Source organism: Megascapheus bottae, chromosome 21 (assembly GCF_031878675.1).
Source record: "Megascapheus bottae isolate mThoBot1 chromosome 21, mThoBot2.hap1, whole genome shotgun sequence".
NCBI lineage: Eukaryota > Metazoa > Chordata > Mammalia > Rodentia > Geomyidae > Megascapheus > Megascapheus bottae.
In genome coordinates this window covers 14,285,887-14,303,145 of record NC_143529.1, presented here as the reverse complement: position 1 = coordinate 14,303,145, position 17,259 = coordinate 14,285,887, and the positions used below count along the sequence as shown (strand labels likewise).

General features: G+C 35.8%; 1 protein-coding gene across 3 annotated transcripts in view; it reads right to left on the bottom strand.

Moving 5' to 3' along the window:
- The window catches only part of Pard3b (par-3 family cell polarity regulator beta), a 963,936-nt gene that overhangs the window by 183,347 nt on the left and 763,330 nt on the right, over nt 1–17,259 (bottom strand). For all 3 annotated transcript variants that reach the window (XM_090354671.1, XM_090354668.1, XM_090354669.1), the window contains one exon: nt 16,937–17,047. In XM_090354671.1, the coding sequence (XP_090210797.1) occupies nt 16,937–17,047 (111 nt within the window). The remainder of the gene's footprint in view (nt 1–16,936; nt 17,048–17,259) is intronic.

Sequence of the window (17,259 nt, the reverse complement as noted above, 5' to 3'; positions counted from 1 at the left end):
TCCCAGTCCTACGTCTTCATTACAGTGCTAATACAATGTGGGTATTATACTTTTTAAATTTTTAAATACACCAATGGTTCATTAAAGGGTATGGTTAATCCAATATTTACCTTAGCAGTATGTTGTCTTAGGTGTGTGAGCCAGGTGCTTGTACTCAGTTTAGAAAATTAATGTATGCACTTCAATGCCTTCTGCTCTTGGGCAGGTCCAGGACTTTAGCAGTTTTTAAGGCATAGAGAAAAATCTGTGTGGGGGGGGGAGGGGGGATGGAGAGAAAGAGAGATAGAGAGAGCCTTCCCCAGAGGTGTTCTAGTCTCCATCTCATTTTTCTTGATCCTTTTTATATCTTCCTCTTTCTCAGTTACCTAATTCTCCCTATCAGTATCCTTTTATGCAGTATGAAAGTAGATAATGTGTAATCACTCATTTAAACTTGAAAAATGCTACTTTTCTGACTCATCCAGGAAGAGATCTTAAACATTCCCTAGAGGACTTAGTAGTGTAAGCACAGTTAAGCTCACAATGTCTATTATCTATTTATGAAACTCTCCACATATAAACATACACAACCACACTCATATCCTTGGTATTAATCATGAGTAGAAATGCTTTCAGGCAACTACCAAAACAATGCCCTCAGATACACAAAATAATAGACTGGAATTTAAGCACTTCTCATTCAGTCTAGGCCTAAAATGAATTTTCGCATTCCTTCAAATCAAACAAAATTCTTTTCATATGTCATCTGATGAGAAGGCAATGTAAAAAAGAAATGTATACATAGGTCTGCAAACCTGTCTATATGGTTTCATATATTTTCAAGTGTCCTGAGAAAGTTGTAAAAACATACTACATATTTCAGTTTTAATATGTGATATTTGGAGATCTTCATCAAGTTTTCTGGCTTGATTAGCATGCTTTTAGTAACATGAGTTTCTGGTACATACAAGCAAAATCTTTAAGTGTATCTTTGAGAATGCTTATTTCTATGTTTGCCCTCTGTATTTTTTTAATTTCAAAATTCATTATTTTCTTTGAATTCAGCAAACGCAAGATTGTGTGACCAGAAGCAGCAGGAAGAAAGATAACTGATACCTGTAAACATTTATTTCAGATTAATCAATGAGAAATGTTTGCCTTGAGTAAGTTGACAGTATGGATCTGTTGCTAATGATGTTAGGTATTCATTTTTATCTTCAGGCAGGGGATTATTAGCATTATGTCTGTTTTCTTGTTATAGTAGCTTGTTTGCTGGTGAGAAGCCGAACTATGTGTCTTTAAGAATTAGGCACTCATGGGCCGAGACCCGGGTTCAATTCCTCGGTACCACATATAGAAAAAAGCCACAAGTGGTGCTGAGGTTCAATTGGTAGAGCTCTAGCCTTGAGAAAGTCCAAAGACAGTGCTCAGGCCCTGAGCTCAAGCCCAGGACTGGAAAAAAAAAAAGAATTAGGTGCTCATTTCTAGACAACTATTTTTATACCTCAAACTTCTTTATTTTTTAAATTATCTTTAATTAGTTTACAAAGGACTTTAAATTCAACATACCTGTATTTATGAATAACATATAATGATCACAAAAAGCAGAATATGTTGTAAAATGATCTGGCTTCACATAACACTTTTGTCCACCTAGTTAATCCTTTGAGATTAAATCTACAAATATTAGCAGTAATTTTTTTGTGTGATTGGTGGTAGAGAAGAAATCCAGGGTCTTGTAAGGCTACATGGGTACTTTATCACTGAGCTATGACCACAATCACAATAAATCCATAATTTTTAAAAATAGAATTGCTAAAAGTAGAAGACATATACATATGAATCCTGAATATGACTATATTTGGTTTAGGTTTAATAATGTCAAAAGCAGTATACTGTACTTTGAGGCATATCGTTAAAGCTATGATCTTGATTTAACAAGACTGAGTATTTAAGACTGATCATTGTAGTTTTTTCCCCCAAGATGCATTCGGTTATGCAGCAAACTATAACTCTGAAATTTGAAAGTCCAACTAGTAAATTATGCTCTTTTGACTTTATTACATTTAGTATAATCAGATTAAAAACATATGAATCACACCATACATTATCATGACACGGTGATTTTTTTCCCCTTAAACAAAGCCAACAAACACACTAAAATATTCTTTGGTTTTCATCCAGCTAAGCCTTACAATTGTTTTTTTTTTTTTGCAAAGATGCATTATTGGAACTGAAAATACCCTTTAGGTGCCTAGAATATAAAACTTTTTCTAGCTATCTCAGCTTCTATTAGAGACTGTGAAACATTTTAGGATTATTGAACAAATATCAATTATGTCTATGTCCTCGGTGTCAATCTGAATTGGAAATGTGCCATCTTTTACATCTTCACTAATAGAATTTTTAATTAGCTGTTGATTCTGTCAATAGAAGAGTTCACTATTATTTCCAAAAGATGATTTGTCTAGCAATTCTTCATCTATTTATCTGACTTTTTAACTTTTAAAAACTGGTGTTTGTAATTATATTCTAGATTCCATGTTTTCAGAAACACACATGATCATTCAGCAAGATATTTAAAATATAGCCAATATTTCCCCACTGATCATTACAACTCTGTGAATTATAAACTATTTAAGTAAGATTCAAAATCTGATCTTATTTTATACTTTAAGTCAATCAGGATTTTACTAATTTTCTCTAATGAGTTGTATGGAAGTGAAATCTATGCTTAAGAGAATTAGGATCTACATATGAAGTAAAGGCAAAAAACGGAAGGAGAGGATGAATCAGGAACACTTTAGAAGATGAAGGCTCTAATTCAATGGTAATGTAGAGTCCTAATTATGGACTCAGAGTTCAAGAATATTGCCTCCTTAGAGGGTAGCTTTATGGATCTGATTATTCCAAATGACCATCACCATTTTTCATGGTCCTTCACTTACATTACAGTTTTAATGGTTGCTCTCTGAAATACCTGCAACCAGGATTTCTGACTGAATCGGTTTTACGTACAACACAAACACATTCTCTCTCTCCCTCTCTCTCAGCAGCGAACAAGCCAAGGAGAGCATGTCTCACATGAATATTCAAATTTTGCTATAAAAGTGAATTTTTCATTGACAAGGGGCTAAAGGCATGGCTGAAGTTCTGTGTTTATGTTACGAAAAAGAGAATGAATGCATCTTATAAATAATTCTAACTGGTGACAGTTCAACCAGTGGAAGATAATGAAGACAAGAACCCTTTTAAAAAAAACAAAAACAACAAAACACTTGAACAATAAAACACCTCTTTGGCTCATAACATCGTCATTCATTCGTGAAGTGGCTGCATTTCATTTACTTTAAGGTCTTTTCCCTGAGGGTCTGGTTCAGCAAGAGGGAAATAGGTGCACACATTCCTGCTGGACTGATAACTATGCTTCACTGATTCACTTCCACTCTCCTTACTGCCAGGTACAAATGATCTGCTGCTTTCTGACATTTTCACAGCCCAGGGGAAAGTCTTACTTCTCTAAACTATATGGCTTTGTCCAACTTTGATTTGACCTATTCTGTCTCTTAGTTCAATCCTATAAATTATTCACTCAAAAATGAAATTAAAATGGGTATGGTCTTATGTTCATTCATTCACACATTCATCCCTTATTCACTAACTATGTATTGAGTGCTTACTCTGTGAGATGTAATGTATTAGATAGTGAGATGATTAAGATGTGATAGGAAACTAAAGGCAATTGTCAGCTAGTAAGAGAAAAAATGGCACACACTTACTTCTACAATTCAAAGTAGAGAAACAATAACAATGATAACAAAAATGTGTGTCTATTAAGTATAGAGCACAGTTTTAGGCAGTTTGAGTGTTGCATCTTATAAAATTTCAAAGGAATTTGGAATGCTAGACATTACTTCTTCCTCCTCCCCTTTTTTCTGGATGAGGAAGGTGAGGGTCAAAACGTTTAGCAGAATACGAAATCCAGTTGAAGTAGGAAAGAGCTGGATATAATTCTACATTGTTTGTTGTCTATATACTACTGTTCACTCTCTTTCATACAGTGATATCTTTCAGAGAAGTGCCAAGTTCCCCATTTCTTTTTCTTTCTTTCTTTCTTTCTTTCTTTCTTTCTTTCTTTCTTTCTTTCTTTCTCCTTCCTTCCTTCCTTCCTTCCTTCCTTCCTTCTTTTCTTTCTTCCTCTCTCTCTCTTTCTTTCTTTCTTTCTTTCTTTCTTTCTTTCTTTCTTTCTTTCTTTCTTTCTTTCTTTCTTTTTTCCTCTATTTTTTGTCACTTGTGGGGCTTGAACTATGGGCTTGGGTGATGTCCCTGAGCTCTTCAGCTCAAGCCTAGTGTCACAGCACCCCTTCCTAGGACCACCATTACTTGCATATCCCCCTCCTTGGTTCTACTCTAAATGTTAGATTTGGAATGCTTGATTATTGTTATCAGCAACAGAAACTAAAGAGTAGCACAAGGGAGTATGCTGATTCAGGATTGTCCTTCAGCTTGGTTTTAGGAGAAGATATCTGCAAGATTTCACTGAAAGTAGAAGAGGCTATACCAGATATAGAAAATGGCATTATGAGGGACACAAAGATTGGAAAGTGCAGTATCAATCTCAAACAGTATGAGCTGTACAGATTAGTGGACAAATGGGTCATATTGTTCAGGAGTAGGAAATATGATTTGAGAGTTAGACAATAGTAATGTACAATGAGCCAATATGTTGCCTGTTGTTTAAACAGGCAATAGAGAATCACTGAAGGGCTTAGTGACTTTGATGAAAGCCATTATAGGTTAAATCTCTCTAATATAAAAAAATCCAAAGTGCTCAGAAATTCAAAACTTTTTGAAGGCTCACAGAATGCCCCCCCCCAAAAAAAGTTTTGTATTTCAGAGCAGGTTCAGGCTTCAAAGTCAACACAAGTATTCAAAATCTGAAAATCTCCAAAGTCTGAAATATTTTTGGACCTAGGATTTGTTTGGGTCCAGAACATATACTCAACCTATGGTAATGATCTATTACTATCATATTTACTGTCATATTTACTAATCTCTGCTTCAACAAATCATGATTTCACACATTATTCTATACTTGTTAAGTTTCTCCAAGAGCACAAATGACCTTTTGTATAAACAGGCCATTGTTATTACTGTAGTTTAAGTGGGGGAGGAGAGCTTTAGTGAATTAGCCTTTTATGCCTTTGCCCAAATCACTGCCTCCTCTTTAGTTCTCAATCCTGGAGTAAATAAAAAGCATAAAACAGAAAGGGGAAGGGCTTTGAGCCCCTTTTTGAGAAAGGAATCAGATGTTTTAGACATTTACACAACCAGATTTGGACAACCTGAAAGTCATTTCAAATGCACTGTAAAGTTCATATGAAATTGAGGTCCAGGACAAAGACAGGTAGATAGGCCAGAATTTCTACCAAGGACTGGTTTGAAAATGTTAGGTGGCCAGAGGTACACTTCCTCTCAATGCCTACATATAACAAATGCAAATATGAGGTTTTGTGAAGTTTAATGGCTGTGGTTACAAGTGTTTCCTGCAGCCACAAACCTGTGGACACGGAAGAGCTGGCAGTAACCCATGGGCATTTGTGTCCCTTCTCCTTGAATTCGCTTCCTCAGCTGCCAAACACTGGCTGCAGCCAGCTCCCCCATGCTACTGTGCTGCCATCTCATGCCAAGCTCAAGATGCTTGCAGAACAACTTCCAACCAGTGATCAATAAGAAATGACGAGAAGCTTCTTGAATGGAAGTGTCTGGCACCACTCCCAGTTGGGCGAAGTCTGCACTCAAATTGGCCTTCTTCATCATAGCAGGAGCCAATTCAGCAACTTTCACAGATGGTATGTCTCAGAGCATTTCAGGCTTCCAAAGGCTATGAAGTGGAAGATCAGGAGGCTAAAATTCCCAAAGCAGGTTGGGAGAGAACACTGAACACCTAGAGTGAACCAGGTGTTTATTTTGTAAATGCTCCTTTTCATTCTCCACAATCTGATAGGCAGACTTCTCATTTGACAGATAAAGCCAGTAAGCATTTTGACTGTGCAGCCATGCAGTCAGGTCTTTTCTTATGTCTGACCCTCTCTTGGGTCTTATAGTCCTTCCATTTACCCACATGCTTCCTCTGGGCCATATCTAGTTTAGTTGATCTCAAATATAGCTAAAAATGACAATCACATGAGAAATGTTTTAAAACTCTACCTCTTCAGTTGTGTTATATTTCTAACACAGGGCTTGCCATAAATGTCATCTTGAATTAGATTATTGTTGGCTGTAGAGAGCTGTGCTGGGCAATGCAGGGGGTGGAGAAATACCTTTCTCGTTATCTACTGGGTTTGAACACAATTTGTTCATAGTGTGACAACCCCAGGAGTCCTCAGATCCTGTCCAGTGCCCCCAGGCAATAAAATTACAAGTTAAGGTTCATGGATCTATCAGGCTGCTCAGGAAATAAGGAAAAGCATATCTAAAGTTTGGTATTTGTAAATCTCAGGCCTAGGTTAAGAGTTTCTACATAAAGGAAATGGGGGGCTTAGAGAAGCCAATTCCAGAAGACAATAAGTGGAGTGGTGAAGTTTGCCAATGGATGTGAACAATAACTAATCTTGACTCATCGACTGGAGATGTGATAGAAGCTCTCCAAAGCAAGATTCAATAGAACATATGTCCAAATAAGTAAAGAAGATGAGCCAAAAATCTGAGAAAATACTATTTGGATTATAAAATTTTGATATGTCTGCATTTTTAGAGCATTTTTGGAAAATTAAAATTTTATAGCCTACAGTGAGCATTCTGGATTCACTTAACTTGTATTTTTCTTTCATTTTAGAAGGTTTCTTTTTGTCTGCTAAGGAACTCAGCCACTAAAAAAAGTATTATATTTAAACAAAACTATGAAAGTGAGACCTTTACAATTACTACCACTCCCTTTCATGGTAATATAAACAGGGATTATTAAGAATACATCCACAAAGCTGTGAAAACAAAGACATAAGAACCCTGCTTTCAAAATTCTAGTCACCAAATGGTTTCTTACACAATTATAGTTCTCTAAAACTTACAAATGCTTTTCTTAGATTATACTACCTCTGTACAAAATTTCCATCTAATCAAATTTACCTGTATTTTAGCACAAAATATGAAATTACCAAGGTTTGTTGATTGTATTGAATATGTATTAATTTAATATTGTATGTATCATGCAGAGAATAATTTCATCTCTTATTTGTTTTCCTTTTTTGGTGCTGGTGGTATTGGGAAACCTGGACATTATGTTTTTGTTTATCTGTTTTGCTCATGGTTGGCACCACCTGAATCACATCTTTAGTTCCAGATTTTTTACTGATGAATTAGAGATAGGAGTCTCATGGATTTCTTTTCATACTGCATAGTTTGTCTTTGAGCCATGATCCTCAGATCCTCATATCTCAGACTTCTGTGTAGTTAGTGATTCAGGCATGAGCCAGTAGCACCTGGCTTATCCCCAGTTTTTATCAGATTTGTTATTTTAAGCACTCTGTAGAACCAATCATTAGTTTAGGTATCATTCTTCTTCAGAATTTTTATCAGCAGCACTACAGATGCATCCAGTCGTGTAACTATGTTACAGTTAGGTATATGAGTATAAGATTATTCTTTTAAACAATGTTAAAGAGTTGCTATAATCTGTACAAGTTTGTCTAAATAACTATTGGAAAGTATGCCAATCCAGTGATTCATTTTTTGTATTAATCTAGCTTGGCTGACAAGTAGTTGCTAATACAGCACTTCTAACATTGATTCAAATTCCATAAAAGGATTTTGGCTCATAAAAATGCTGGCATGCATTAGGATGGAGATGCACACATCACTTGTCTATAGGAATACAATAATGTGCCAAGTTTTATTGGGGACCACAAACATTTCTAAGAAGGCAAGTGTTATAAAGATCAAATTAAAGTGCAGACAGTAAAACTACCTGTATCTTCCCTGTGTATCAGTCCTTAGACCCCTAAATTAGAGGAAAATCCCCCAAATGCGGCTAAATAGAGTGGTGGTATGGGGTGTGTGTGTGTGTGTGTGTGTGTGTGTGTGTGTGTGTGTGTGTGTGTAAAATCATTGCACTATTTTTGGTCCTCTCTCTTACTTTCTATCTAATTTGAATCCTCATTCTAAGACAGAAGGAAATGGTCCTACCTCAACACAAGCCTCAATAGTAACCACAGAGATACAGCAACCTTTTATTCTACGCACGAGATGGTTAGTACTATGAAAACCAGAAATTTGATATCTATTTTACTGTCAGAATAAAATGAGAATATGACCTTGTCCTGAGAAAAACCATCTAGTAATATTTTTCATAACTCCCAAGCAAGGATGATCTAATAAGAATCTAAAAGTAATTAACTGGGTCTTTTTTTTCTCTCAGCTAACTAAAGCCCTATTCAAATACACATTTTTATCAGGATTCTAAGGGAGTCATAAATTGGGGCATTTTGAAAAACTGGGATCTAATCCAGTCCATGATCTGATCAGGGTTCAGTGGTAATAATAAATTGGGACTATTAAAACTGGGAATCATTCCAACATTTTATTTTGAGCAAACCACAGGACCTAGCAAATTCTACTGCAGAAGACAGTGATATTCAATGACGAGTAAAACCATGCTGAATTAATCACTTGTATGTAATCATGCCAAAACATGGGTGTTTTCAACAGTTTAAAAAGTGCCAAAGTTTAACTTCGGTAAATAATTAATTATTGAGAGTCACTTGGCAAATTAAAGGGATCAACCTTCTGGTGTCTTTAATGAGATATGTACTCTTTTTAGCATATAATAATGGAAGGGGCAGGGGTGGTGAGAGGGAAATGGGGACCAGGACATGAGAAAGGGTATCAATGTATGTGAAGTAATGCATCCTCTATCTCGCGAATATAAGGTAATCCTTCTATTAATTACAATAAAAATATAAAAATAATGGAAAAATCAACAATTTATTTGTTGCTCTTTGTATTTAAGAGAATAATGCTTATGTAGGTTACAACTAAAGTACTAATTCAGAATGTAGCATTTTCCTTCTTCTTCTTAGACTATACTAAACATCTTCATTTTTCACTTTGAACCAATGTGGATAAACTCAAGTCTTATTCTGGTTTCCATTTCAATTTCCAGTAACATAAAAGCCTACCATAATTAAATAAGATGCTGAGAGGCTGGGAATAGATTTTCACCCACTTGAATTTTCTAACTAGAAGTGGTTTCTCAATGTTTTTATATCTCTAAGATGCATTTCGTTTATGTGGGGGAACTTGCAGCTGCATAATTAAATCTTGGTTTTCCAAATATCAAAAACACATGTATTGATTTAAACTAAGGGAACAGGCCACAAGCAGCTCGGCTGATAAGGCAAGGGAGAAGCCTTGGAAAACTTCCCGAAAGAAAAGAAAACTAAGAACCTTGAATTCAGACACTGGAAGCGATTAACTTTCTTAAGTCTTAGCTTCACTCTCACTTAGGCATTCCGTTCAGGCCTGTTGTTGCAAACAAGAGCCATATGTTTTCATACTTCTTAGTGCTTAAGCTGGAGACATTGGCTCTTCTACTACCCGCATGCTCCTCATTTATCCTGCTAAGATCTTAATAACATCTACAATGTTTAATGAATCCAACAAATGATTGCTCTATAAAGTAAACTTTGATATAAAAGAAATAGATAGTGGACCACATAACTCATATGCTAGTAAATGTTTTTAATTTCATGTTGCAGTTGAGGAATTTTTATTTTGGAGTTCGTACTATGGAAGAGAGCCTTTGGTATCAATAGCGACAATTTTCTCCTGCGTAACCTTAAATAAATAGGGAGTGGTGTAGGAAAAGGCATATTTTGAGAAAGTTGGGAATGTTTTAGGTATTTCATAGATCCAAGAATCTTACTCAATGTATACTTTGTAGAAGATTACAAACTTACATCTTAGAATTAAGCAACCCAAACAAGGATACATTCACTGACAATCTCTTGCTGTCAGCTTGATATTAATTTACATAATTTGAATGTGTGAAAATGCTAATTTAATTTATCTTGATGAGAGATTTCAGGAGAAATAATCTTTGAATATATTATTAAGTTCATTCTTCTAGCAATGGACAAAGGTCTTTGAAACTGTTTCATTATGGTTGATCTCACTGTAGTATGAACAAAGACTGATGGGCGTATTAAAGCAGGGCTTCATTGTCATGGACCACTTGTCATGAGTCTGGAGGAGACAAACCATAAACCCAGGAAATACAATAGGAGATAATAAAATTCTACATGGAATACTGGTCAAGAAACTTAGTCCTAAAAAGAGGATATTCTTAGGAGAGGATTAAAAAGCTCAGCTGCTATGTGCATATGAACATATAAAATGATGTTTATTAGAATGAACTCCAAGGAATGGAAACAAGCATGCCTTTTTGTTATTTTACTTTTTGTTGACAAAGAATGAACTAGTGTTGCAGTGATGCTCACTAGATATTATGTTGAAAATGAATTATACAAGTTGGGGGGATTGGGAGGGAGAAAATGGGGGAAGAAGTGACACTGTTTGATAGTTATTACCTGACTCTGTAATGATAACTCCTCTGTGCATCATCTTTACAATAAAAATAAATAAATAAAAAAGAAATAAAACAAACTTGGGCCTATACTCAGACTTAGATACTACCATGAATCAATGCCATTCCAAGTTCAAGAAAGAGGCTATGGAAAACCCAAAATGGGCATTTTCTTATAGGTATTTAGATATTTTTCACACTTTAACATCTGGAATGGACCCTAGAGATGATGTAAGGGCAAATAGAGCATTAGAGAGGTTCACAAATATTTTAGGTGGCATATGGCTTAATGAATTTGATTTCATAAGCTAATATTTTATTTATTTGGATATGTACATATAATCAAGACAAAGAAAGGAATATATCAGTGATTGAAGTTTAGGAACAATATTTACCTGGTAAACTAATCCTTTATAAATCTAGTCACTGGCTTCTTATCAGCAGTGTCAACAAATTTCATTGCTTCATAATGCATGCTAATTTTTAAGATGTTTTTCCTGCTATTAATCTGAGGTCTGCCTCTCTTAAAAGAATGCTCCTCTAGCATCTTCAAGTAATAAAAAAGTGAATGACTGGATAAACAAGCTGAGAAATATACTAATAAATAAAGTAGAATAGGAAAGAAAGGACACTGTGAAAGAAATCTAATCTCTCATCTGTGACAGTGCTGCAAGCATGTGAAATCACCTACGTCCTGGCAATGTACCACTAGGGCCTTCAATATTTTATATAAGACATGGATTTAGTGGCCCCATTCTCCATGCGAGAGAGGCAGAGGCCATCCCAGGTGTGACCTGAGCAACATAAAAGAGAGGTCATTGTTTCTTCATTTTGTACATGAACTTCCAGTAATAGAGCCTAGGACTGGATTAAGTTTTTGGCAGGCATACCCTCATGTTGACTCATGCTAAACTTACCTTCAACTAAAACCATCAGGCAAATTTTTCATATATTTGGTATTAAGTCAAACGTTCCACATCCTGTGTTTCTACAGTTCATTTTTGGATCTAAGTCTAAGACTTTACATTTATTCTTATTAATTTTTTATGTTTGATTTGTTCCATTGTTCCAGATGCTTCTATCATCACATATATTATCCACCCTTGAAATGTCTTGGCATCCATGATCTCATCAGCAGGTCACCATCACTAATGTCAATACTCAGCAGGCCAAGGTTAAAAATAAATTTTCCAGAACAACATTATTCTTGTAAGCTTATATTAATGGGATTCTTGGGTAGAACTTCTCAAAGAACTAATAGTCGTTCCATTGTTAAACCATATTTCATATTACATATTCCTCTACATTATCTACAGGATGTCATGCAGTGATACAATTTTGATATTCAGATGATTTCTCTATTACTTTGTGAAGTCTGCGGTTAGAAATGGAGTTCTGACATCTTCACTCTGTTGATATAATTGTGGTTGGCTGTCTTGGGTACTATAGGATCATTAGGATCTTTCCCTAGTTTAAGCGAGTAGAGGCTTCTTCCCACATGCCCCTTTGCAATTAGAACCAGCAAAAATGTCTTCAGACATCACCAAATGTTTGGGGAATAATGAGAATATCGATTCTAGACAGTTTCAGCCAGTTTTATCTAATTGTCCTTTCTAACTGTTATGGCTTTTCTTGATCTTATCTTAGGTATGGCTATGAATTTTTTTAAAAAAAGATGCACATATAGTACCAAAACTGTTTCATATCAGGAATTAAATCTTTGTAAAATATGATAATCATATAAAAATAATGGGACAAATTGAAGGGGATAATACAGTCTTGAAACACAGTCATCTAAGATTATCCTGAGGATAAAAAACAAGTATAAAAAATTGAGCTTGCCTCAATAGCTATGTACATATGACCACATAAAATGGTGGTAAGCAAAATGAACTTCAGGATATGGAAACAAGAGATTTTTCTCTTGTTTTTATTGTTCTAGGTGAAATAATTTCTTTGTTCTTTTCCCCCCTATGGCTTATCCCTTGTCATGGTATGTAACTTTCGTATTAAGTATATTATATATATATGATTATATATTTATTTAATGGAATTAAGGAAGGAAAAAGGAACAACAAAATAGCTACACAAAGGACAAAGGGTGAACTCACAAGACTATGTTGTAAATGAACTTTACAACTTGAATAGAGGGTAGAAATTGGGGGGGAGGGAAGATATAGAACAAAAGCCTTATAATGAGTGATTGTTGTCCTTAATGTACTATGTTAACTCTCATCTCTTTTGCTGTCATATTGTTATGGTATTTCCCCTTGTTATCTGATATATTGTATATATGCTTATTTGAAATAGGATAGGGAAGGGGGGAAAACAAGATGAGGGGCAGGGGTGGGGGTGGGAAATGGGGACCAAGACATGAGAGAGGGTATCAATGTTTGTGAAGTAATGCACCTTCTATCTGGTGAATATAATGTAACCCTTCTATTAATTACAATAAAAATATATGGAAAAATATGGGAGGAGGCAACAAAATTTGAGAAGAAATGTACTCATGATTTTCTGCATGTAACTGTAACCCCTCTGTACAACACTCTGACAATAAAATTAAAGTGAAAAAAATTGAGCTTGCAATAAAAGTGATATGATTTAAAAGGTAATCTATAAAGATTTTAGCACTTGGATACTTCCTAAGGTATTATTTGGAATACTGAAAAATGTAGAGAAAATAATTGTTTGACAAAGGAAAGCAATTTATTGTATATTGACACCTCAGAATATTAGGCAATGATCAAAATAGAATAATTTTCAAACATTAGTGGTATAGAGGAGTTGCACTATAATGTTGTGAAGAAGCAAAGTGTTATACACAGTGTGAATATCAAAATTTCAAAGTTCATATATATGCATAAAACAAAGATGAAAACATTAATAGTGGTTATGTGATTATGCTAGAATTGTTTATGGTTTTACTAGTCTTGGTTTCCTTGTGTACATTTCCAAAATTTCCCTAGTGAATGTGTCAGCTGAGTAGTGCAGGGGGCAGGTTTTGGAGAAAGTGGCTCATGTTTGATTAGGTGACATGGCGCCAGTCAGGACTTCCCATTTGTGTATAGAAAAGTGGGCCTTCAATTTATTTGTATTTGGATATTTGAAATTTGATAGGGAAGGGGGAAAACCAAGACGGGTGGGAGGTGTGGGGGGGGGGAAATGGGTACCAAGACATGTGAAAGGGTATCAATGTATGTGAATTAATGCACTTTCTATCTGGCAAATATCATGTACCCCTTTTACTAATTACAATAAAAAAAAAAGAAAAGAAAAAAAAAAAAAAGAAAAGTGGGCCTTCAGAGAGGGCACATGAACAAAGACAGGACCTGGAGATCCAGCCTCCTTCAGGAAAAAAAGAACAGTTTAATATTGCAGCCACATCCTGTCTCTCCAAACCAGTGCTTTATAGACTTTAGAATCTTAAAGAGTCACCTTGAGTTTACTTATTAAACACAGATTCCTGAGCTCCCCCTCCCAAGATACTGATTCTGCAAGTATGAAATGGGGCTTAGCATCTCCCCTTTTAACAGGCTTCTCTAGGGACTCATTCTGACACAGATGGCTCACAGACTGCATTTTGAGAAACACTGCTACAAGATGCCATTGAGTTTGGTTTGAACGTGTTCTTTTCTTTTCTTTTTTTTTCTCTATTTTCCTTTTGGTTATGCACAAGAAGAATTAGTATCAAATCAAAGTAGTATGTTGGCAAAGTGGATCTTTGGAAACAAAATTCCAGCAAATTACAATTGCCAATGCCTGTATTATAAATATTTTAACCATGGCCCATTTCAAGCTGACAATGGTTTAAGAACCAGCTCAAAAATGTCCAGATATAGTGGTTCATGCCTGTAATCTTAGTTATTCTGGAGGTGATGGTTGGGAAAATTTGAGGCCAGCCTAAACCAAAAAAAAACAAAAAAAGTTCTCAAGAACCCATCTCAACCAATAGAATTCTGGATAGAGTGGTGCTTTACCTGTCATTCCAGTTATGTGGTCCAGGCTGGTGTAGGCAAAAACAAGACCCCCTTTAAAAACAAAAATGATGTGGGTGTGGCTTAAAGGCTGGAGTGCCTACGTATTCAAGCAGAGTTTGAATTCCAACTCCAGTACAGCAACAACATCTTAAATATTTAGCAGTTGCTTCTTATCAGTATGCACAAGTTACTTCTGGCGGTTCTACATTGAGTGAAGATTTAATTCAAGGACTTTATTCTGAAAAAAGAGATGTGGTCATGGAAAACTACTGCACTGATGACAGTTAGGATGAAACAAGAAAGCAACAGGATAAGGTGAATCCGGTCAAGTTGGCACATTTTGAATGTATTAGAAAGTAAGAGGGAAAAGATCACTCTTATTACTAGTCCCTATTTTTTATTCTTGCCATGGCGTTACCATGAATAGTGATGGATGCGCTGAGCTCCTCAGGAGCTGAGAACTGGTTTCCAAAAGATGACAAGAGCCAAGGAATAGTACAGCAGGCTTGGGAGCAATGTCAAATGTTCAGCTTCCACCTCCACCTTCCACGGCCCTGAGCTCCTGAGTTGTTGAAATGTCTTGGTCATTAATTGTATAGCAGCCAACCATAAAATGAACTCCTTCAACTGCTTCCCAGGGCTCAGGATTGAGACAATGTTGTCTCTAGGAAACCTATATCAGATGTGTTTTATGTGTTCATGTGTGGGAATTGGCCTAGGCAGAGGCTAATAGTACAGTTCTTTCAGTATTCTGACCAGAAATATTTTAAGAAAATTGGACCTGGTGCTTATATATTCAGCTGAGGTGAATTTACAACCCTATGTTTAAGAACCAAACTCCCTCAGGCACCTGCTTCCTACAGGCAAAACCAGAGAGGAAATGGACTCTTGCTTCAAGACTACCCAGTTTAATTTGTGGGTTATCAATTTTCTAGCTGGCACACACTATTCTCATTGATTAGGAGACTTTTCCCCACTCTCTCCCACCCCATCTAAAGCAAACGCTGCAAAGAAATGTCAAATCAGCATTCTGGCATGGCTCAGGAGTTCCTGAAGATGAAACACGAGTCTCAATGAGTAAAGTTAGGGATGAAGCAAAGATCTATGATGCAGTCTCACCCTAAAGAAGTCTTTGCCAATATATGCATTCGAATTGCATTTTACATGCTAGGATTACTAAATCTTGGGCTATCATGGAGAATCTTTCCTGCTATTGGTATAGCTCTGTCAGGCAAATAGTCAACAACAATTCCAAAGCACTTGCTTTCCTTTTAACTTGCTCTGGTGACCCTTGGAACAAAGCTCATCAAACTCTCAAAAATGAGAATAAACTACATAGCTTTCCTGCTTTGCTACTGATAAAATGTGCCTTTCTCAACAGGAATGGACTCCAAGACAGGTGTCAAAGGTTAACAGTAGATAGTCTTAGACTGCTGTGTGCCAGGAAACACAATGGGTAGATGTGATTTCCTTAGCTTGATTACTAGAGCAACAAGATAAACACACTAAAATATGACTCTTTAAAAATTGCAAGAGTGATGGTGACTAATAAGTTAAAGTTGCATAAATCTGACTTCCTATAGAATAAAGTCTGAATGAAATGCTAAAAATTATATGATACGTTTTTATCATCATCTCATTCTTTGTCCAAGCTTTAGTTAGTTCAGAAGGCAAAGAATTTTCAGGAGAAATATGAATATTCAATTACATGTTTCAAAATCAGACATTTACACATCCACTTGGGCTAAGTGCCAGAGTTAACATCAAAGATATATGAAGAACCTCTTGTCCAAATGGAACATTATGCTCCTCAAATAGGAGAATTCAGCCCTTGCAAACCGTCATTATTTCAGTAAATGAAGCCGGCCCTTTAACAGATGGGCAACATGCTTTTCAGCTTGCTGATAGCCTAATAAAAGACAGTGGCTTTTTAAAAATGAAGGACATGTACTTCTTAAATTACACTAGCCAAATGGATTTAGCCAAATAAAATTTTAAAAAGGCATACAACAGCCTGTCAAAATGAGGAACAGATTATGGGAATATGAAAGTTCTAAATATCAATATCCTAATGACCTTTTGGATGGAATTTTTGTAAAAGTCCATTGTTTAAACCACAGGGAAATGTGTATTGGTAGCTTCTAAGCCAGGAGAGGCATATTATGGAATTATAGGTATTAGAATAATAAAAATTTGAGGTAAATTTTCTTCTTGAAAATAAGATTAAAATTTCCCTATAAAGGCCAAGGGAATTCTATCAGATGTCTTTCATTTTTTTTATATGACAGTCAATTTGCTGTACTTCTTAAAGTCTCTCCTGCTGATTGTTGCGAGAACCAAATTAAACACAGATCACAGACTCAAACCAAAGAAAGAGCTCAGTGCTTCTGCTCACCGGTCTCGTTCCTCTTTCATTTTCTCCAGCTCTCCCTCTCCCAGGGTCCCGGATTTCAATGCTGCTTTCTGCTCAGACTTTCCGCTCTTCTCCTCTTTCTTCTTTCCAAATCTGGACAAAGGTGAAGGATGGAGTTAACAATAATCATGTTGTTTTGTGGTGAACTTAAGAGACAGCCAGAAGACAAACTCATTAAACCACAATTCTTTAAGCAATACAATATCACCTTATAAAATGGAAGTAAAATGATAAGATGAAGACAAGAAAATGAAGTTATTAAATTTCCCTGGTTTTTTTTTCTTTCCTTCTTTTCACACAGATAT